This window comes from Varroa jacobsoni, unplaced genomic scaffold, assembly GCF_002532875.2.
Source record: "Varroa jacobsoni isolate VJ856 unplaced genomic scaffold, vjacob_1.0 contig05647, whole genome shotgun sequence".
Lineage (NCBI taxonomy): Eukaryota > Metazoa > Arthropoda > Arachnida > Mesostigmata > Varroidae > Varroa > Varroa jacobsoni.
The window spans coordinates 612-7,539 of record NW_019215654.1 but is presented as its reverse complement, the minus strand read 5'-3'; the positions used below and the strand labels follow the sequence as shown (position 1 = coordinate 7,539).

Below are 6,928 nucleotides of genomic sequence, written 5' to 3'. Positions count from 1 at the left end.
ATTCAAGAGTTAGGATGGAAAACAAGCGAACAACGTATCAACAACTATGTGAAATATACAGTAAACAAAGGCTGGTGTATTTCTCCTGAGAAATCGAGACACCACATGTTATTAGTATCAAATCCTTTAGAAAAGCTTGTCAGTTATTTTACTATGACAGGTTTTTTGTTCAATTCCTAGGCATGGCATGTTGAAAGCTGGTGAAGAGGACACGTAAAATCCGAGCTAAACAACGGAAATGGCACAAATCTAAAGCGATTTCTAGTAGAACTCAGCACCAATTTTTCCAATTTATCTTGCATCAACGTCGTTCGTTTAAACGTTCGGCCTACCAGAAGATCGAAGCAGCAGACTTAACGATTTTTCAGAGTGAGTAGTCTGCGCGTATCACCGCTATCAATGACATATACTTATGAATGAATATAGCTCGAATTAACCCTCGATATTTGTAGATTTACCTAAAACGGGAAGCACTAACATTCAGCTCAACTGGTATCAGCTGTTTCCATCGCTTTATTTCTTTTCCATGATCGATCGTGGGGCGTGTAACATGTTGATTATCCGCTGTCGGTTGGTTTTTATATTTTTATTTACATGACTCTATACATATACCATATTGCGATCAGGCCCTCGAATACTGCCCTGTTCACCACTTCAAAACAAATCGAATCTTGGTACTCTGCGCCCGTTTCTGTCGTTATTTCCTCTCAGGTCTTTTAGTTTCAATTCAATAGCCTTTTCACCTATAGTTCAGCAGGTTATATTTAGATACCACTATCCGAGATGACGGTATTGTATTATTTGTTCGTATTACCAATATATGACGGTATACGCATCTATGCGTGTGAGGTATGTATGTGAAACAAACTAATGTCTGTGCAGAGCATATCGCGAGAAGCTCTTGTGTTTTTTTTTTTCTCTCTTTTTTACTGCCCAATTGTTCATTTTTGGCTTAAATCACTTGGCGCAAAAGCTAAATAGTGTGCACTTCCCGATCACCTTTTGTCATGCTTACCCTAACGCCGTTACGTATCTCGTTATGATAGCATTGTTCTTGGATGAATGTATTTTTATCCGATTGTCGCCGAACACTTGACTAAGATCGAAATTTAGATGAACCGTGTTTAATTTCTATGGTCTAACAAAGACCATGTTCTCGCCATCATCGTATTAGCTAGGTAATAGATAAAGGCCGCACTAAGAAAGGGAAGCTACGAGTAGCGAATGACTGATATTCGTAACTTAATTTATAGGGGGATGGGGGGGAGAATGTTATAAGTTACTTCGTCTCCGGTTATTAAACTTCGATTGAGTGCAGGATACGCTTTCGACGAGCCTGGACCTGCTGTATCGACCTCACGATAAGTTCGTCTGCTGTAATAAAGTAAAAAAAATTTATGAAAGCTTAGTTTTTTCGGTCAGTGTCAAACGAATTTAGGTCCCTAGAGCTTCCACTCGAAACGTCTGCTTGGCTTATTAAGCATATTTGCCACGAACATGCACACATCGATGCTTTACAACAAACCGAGCAACATTCAAGAGTCGGAACAAAACATTTGATACCAGTACCTCTATCATTTGAATGGCCTTTTAAAAAAGGAAGGTGTATTTATAGACTCTTAAGTATATAATGGTCCCTTAATGAAATCGCTTAAGGCTGCGTAGTAAATCTCTCAATTTGTGGATTGACGTACTTTAGATAACGATTATTTTACCGAAACAGTTCAGCCAATCATGTCTATACGCGATGTAGTAAATAACATAGATTCTTTTTGACGACTGCAGCGCGTTGCTATATAAATAATCGTTGGTAATCAGGCCAATGTTTGATCTGCATTTCGTGCTTAGTAATATATTCAGACTTCTTAATAAAACAGATGTCGTATAATTAATGTTATTGTAATCGACGAGATGGGGCACATGAAACAGAGCAATTGCTTATTTATGGATATATTCGAATAAATCCTCCGTGACACTGGCTGAAATTGAAGAAAAAAATCACTTTTGCGCTGGCTACCGTGAAATTAAATGTGTAGGAAGCTTGCCGTTACCACTGACATCAGTGGTAACGGCACCACATTGTAGAAATATATCGTGAGTTGGCAATATTTTTATCAAAATTGTCGTTGTATTTTTGAATGGGAATAAACTTTGACAGTAAAACAATTTTACTGCATTTCAAATGCAACCCATTGATGAATTAACAGATAAATCATTGAATTTAGCCGATAACGGCTTGATGGAGCTGTTCTATTATGTTTCCATAAATAAGTTAAAAATAACCTTCTTCATTCGCGCCCTCTTCCTCTCATCTTTCGAGGCGTCGGCGCCCTAAATTCACTGGGCTGCTTTTGATCTTTATTGTGAAGCTATGCTATAATAGAGGAATACTAAGTATGGAGGCAATCGAAAATAGTTTGGGGTCTCTTACAAGGCTCATAATTGTATGTGTCCTTCCTTAAGGTGTAGGGGGTGTTTCGCAACACACCCTTATTCAGCAGTTAAGGTTTAGAGCGCAAGCTGTATACATATATATATCTATGTGTATATATATATATACATACATATGTATATATGTTATTGGACCGCCTGTACGATATTAGATAAGCAGCAAACATATAGTACATGTAGTAGACGATTTTATATTAGAAGTAACGTAGGGTAGGTAAGCAACTAGAATACTACTTATTTTGCCTTATTAGACCTTAAATTTGTGACGTTCGTTACTGTTTTGAGAAATCGACAAACGGGAACGATGATTATTATTAAGGTATATTATTATTGGGGCATTTGGTTTGACAACGGTCGCTAATTAAAACTCGAAAAAAAAACCTGCTGCTGATCGAAAACCGCATCTAGCATCATCCGCGTCTATACCGCAGCGATCTCTGTCGTCGTGTCTGCAATTAATCAACACATAACCAACATTAAAGTAACCAACGGTGAATGTCAGAGGCGTTTTTCCAGTAATGGAGTGCTATGACATTGTCGATAGCTTTGAAAACGTTGAGCCTGGCGACAATGGGAAAGATTGGTAACGATGATGATAAGATAACGAAACATATCGTGAGAGCATGTCGAACAGCGAATGGCACGATAGAGGTATGAGACTTTATTACTTTAGTCATGTCATCGGTGCAAGCTATCTCTGAAATTCTGATAAATTAAGATATGTTTTAAATTTAATATGTTTATATTATAATAATATATAATAATAATAATACGTCGCTAGTACAATTTTGCCAGAAAAAACGAAGATGCTCACAAAGACGATTACTCCGTACGTTCATGAAAGCCATGAAGAACGCAACAAGAACACCTGGCGATAGTGACAGGTCAACGAAGCCGTCGGCCAGCCCTAAATCAAGGACTTCAAACTAAGTGTGATAGTATTCAGATTGCTGCAGCAACAAGGTTTCGGCAAAACACAAACTATAATGAAATCCCATCACAACTTCTCTTGAGTTAGCGCAATCCAGATAGGGCCAGCCTGCGCATTAGGCTCCTACATAGCATTGAGAATAATGTAGCGGCAAAAAAAGTGGGCCGCTGCAGCGCTTAGCTGACGACTATGATTTATGCAGAAGTCATTCTTCAGAAACTTTTTTTAGAGAAAGTCATAGGAATTTCGATTTTTTACGTTTTGTAATGTAAGTTGAGTCGTTGTGACATGAGCCTTTCAAATCAAAGTAGTAACAGATCATGCATCCAGACAGCTAATTAACTACAAGAATATTGTGTTTTAAAGTAACCGCAAAGATCATCCTAGGCTGAAGGCGGCGGTTATGATTCAGTGCAGTGACTCTTCTAAAGTACTGCTTTGTTCAAACAAATGAACTATATATCGAGACGTTTATACGGATATGTTAGGATCTGAATATTATTATGTGGCCGTCTTTAACACGTGGCTTGTCGGGCCTTTCTGTTTTACCCCTTCCTTTTAACGTTGCCCTAAGCCGATAAAGGTAGTGCGCCACAGTCGTGTCAAACGCTGTATGTCAAAGACCAGACCCGCCGCAGTGGAAACCGACACACTGTTACCAAGAGCATGGTCTTGTGTATCCAGAATGAAGGCAATAACTGTTAAGCTTAATGCATACAAGGTTGCAGCTTATGCTAACCATTGTCAAACATCTTAAAGTACTTTATCATATGACACCTTAAGCAGTTTTTCGATTGATATTTCTAGATAAAAAGGGACACTCAAGGTCGACCCCACCAATCGCCAAACGATGATTTTGAATGATTCAATGGAAAGATCTTCCCAGTTTCTCTTTCCGGTTTATGACTTGATTTATTGATTCAAATCGAAAGTTTGGTTCGTTGCTGAAGACTGGAGAAATACATGTCCCTAAGATAATAAACTTGGCTAACTATTGAAAGATTATTACGTGTCTAAAATGTTTTATCCGTAGCACAATATGGACGACAAGGCTAAATGAAAAACGAACTTCTTGCTATTTAATTCCGTCATTTAAGTAGCTGTCCTGAAAAGAGAAACCTTGAGGCCATACTGCACTGGTTCTAGCGTGCAACACGGCCTCATGGCATTCTAATACCAGCTTATTGTCGTAGTACCTTACGAGCGGCGCATAGCGTTTCGAAGGCTGCAAGGCCCTTACAAAGGAATGCCGTCTAGGCCTTGCAGCTTGTCTTCTTAAGCCTTCCCTGGGTCAAGCTCTAGCCAAGCTACCATTTTAGCTTTTAAAAACGTTGAAAAAAGTATTCTAACGCAGCCACCTGATATAATACCGGTCAGGGCACATGTGACTACTTAAACTTGTGAGCATGGACGGAACTAATAATCGATACGTGTCATTTCACACGCATTAGAGGCGCCTATAGCGGAGTGCCTATTGCGCCACCTAGATGTAGTGCCCTTAGGGTCTATACGATTTTTCGTTCAACCCAGCCTTCCTCGGGCTTTCAGGTGGAAAAATCTCTGTTCTGCCTCAAATGCGGCCAAGGTTGCATCAACGAACAGAATCATCATGACCTGAGACATCTCCGTAGGTCAGAGAAGAGGACTGCAAGATCAAGAAAAAAAAACTGATAGCTCTACTAGCAGCGTAGCTTTGTACAGGGGCTGACTGCTTTCATAGTCGCCGCAGGCGGCACGGCAAAGTAAACAAAACATAAAAAGTTCAGCATAACTGTAGGCGCGAGCAATACGTGCTCGTTTCCAGTGGCTTCAACCAGGAATACATTTGTTTTCCGTTCTTACTACTAGTTAGTCATCGATAGACACGTTTTTATTACGAGGTTAAAGCGCATACCTTGGTTAGTCTGCCGATGACCACCACCGTAATCTACCTTATAAAATCATCTGACCGCGCATTCTAATTAAATTTTATTCGTATACGACAATGACGAACGGTAAACTACATACCAGCTACTCTGGAATGTTACTGTTAAACTGATGTAAACAACACGTCAGGGGTGCAACTATGAACTGCGTAGAGGAAACAAACGAAGAGTCATTCCAGTGAAACGAAAGGTATTCGACAAAAAGATGAAAGGTACCATTTATCGCATAAAAAAAGAAGAGCCTCATCAAAAAAGGTCGTAGCGAGCATGACAAGGCCAGACGAAGCCTACGTGGACTTACTTGAAACGATCAATAACCCCTCTTGGTCACCTTATGACTCTGCTGGGCCACCACACAGGTGCGAGGGTGTTGCTGGCCCGTTGGAGTATCAAGTGCGTTTTCATAAATGATACAGTAAAGCAAAAATAATACAAGTTACTGTTTTGAAGATGCCAAACCTACGTATGAAACATCGCCAAAAGTTGATCCGCATACCACGGACAGCTCATGGTGTCAACGTTATTCATCGGAAAAGTTCCTCTTCACAATTACTTGTTGAAATCCTCGGTGGACTGTCTTGGACCTAAATCTTTGTTTCATCCTTAGCATTGATTAGAGTCTGCATCTATATACAAATAGACGTATGTCGATAGACTCTAGACGTGTGTCGGGCAAGAAGGTGAAAAAAAAGGAATACTCTTTCGCTTTACAATACATCTCCGTCACTCCTTGAAGATACTTGATATACTCTATTTAATGCGACGAATGCGCTGCTCCAATTCTGACACTGAATCAATACAGATCCGCCGAAGAGGCCACCTTTTCGAATGTTAGAGCTAGCACGGTCATATCCACTGGAACAGTCTCTGCGTTAGGTAGCGACACATCACTTAGCATGTGTACAGGACGTATTTCAATAACACATTGAGATTCTATCCACATGTCTGGCTATAACTGGAACGCAAATTCGTGATATTGATTCAACACGAAGGCACATGTAATGAACGCCTCAACTTACTGTGCTTCTGATCAGCCACGAAAGCATCGCCCTCAGCCTTCAGCTCCTCCATTAGCTGGTTGGCGGTTCGGATATGGCGCTCGCTGCACGAACTTCCGCTTCCATAGTCGTAGGTTCCGCTTAGGCGGTTATTGCTTTTGCGGTCCAACTCGTCCAGACAGTTTGAGTACAGCGAAGTTCCGTAGTTATAGTTGATTTTGTACATCTGGGTCAAGGGTCTTTTCCAGTGCTTGGGCATTTTAAGGGGGTGACTGTGTCCTCGAGTGGTCTTCGTAAACGATACAATTGGTGTGACCAACCGAAACAGAATGGAACCCGAGCTTGCGTCGCAACTGTCTTAGAGAACCCAATGACCTTGTCCGCCTTTCTGGGGAAAGCACCGTATGGGAGAGGCCTGTTTGCGGTGCTTGGTTGTGACCAGCCAAACTTCGCTAGCTTCTTGAGGCTGCCGAATGGAAGAGGCTCTGGAAAGGCTTACTGGATAGGCAGGACCGAGCATACATCTCGGAAACATTTAAGGATCTCTATTGTCGGCGGTGGTCAGTCAGATTCACTACACTATTTTTTTTTTTCGGGAAATTCTTAGTACGAGATTAAGGACT

At 40.7% G+C, this 6,928-nt stretch overlaps 1 protein-coding gene across 3 annotated transcripts; it reads right to left on the bottom strand.

The window, feature by feature from the left end:
* Positions 1-485: 485 nt before the first annotated feature.
* On the bottom strand, positions 486-6,656 carry fln (flightin). Of its 3 annotated transcripts, none has more exons than XM_086973506.1 (3): positions 6,327-6,656; positions 2,833-2,900; positions 486-1,371 (listed from the first exon to the last, which is right to left on the bottom strand). In XM_086973506.1, exons 1-2 carry the CDS (start codon positions 6,562-6,564, stop codon positions 2,872-2,874), a joined length of 267 nt encoding a protein of 88 aa, XP_086829632.1. In that variant the 5' UTR covers positions 6,565-6,656; the 3' UTR covers positions 486-1,371; positions 2,833-2,871. The 3 variants fall into 3 exon arrangements, with proteins under 3 accessions (XP_086829632.1, XP_086829631.1, XP_022710676.1); XM_086973505.1 differs by having other exon boundaries at positions 486-1,374; positions 6,327-6,655; XM_022854941.2 differs by lacking the exon at positions 2,833-2,900 and having other exon boundaries at positions 486-1,374; positions 6,327-6,655.
* Positions 6,657-6,928: the final 272 nt, after the last annotated feature.

Excerpts from the sequence above, each read along its gene's own strand:
- fln (XM_022854941.2), bottom strand. The coding sequence starts at position 6,564 with ATGCCCAAGCACTGGAAAAGACCCTTGACCCAGATGTACAAAATCAAC. Across the intron at positions 1,375-6,326 it reads CGTGGCTGATCAGAAGCACA|CAGACGAACTTATCGTGAGG; the intron begins GTAAGTTGAGGC and ends ACTTTATTACAG.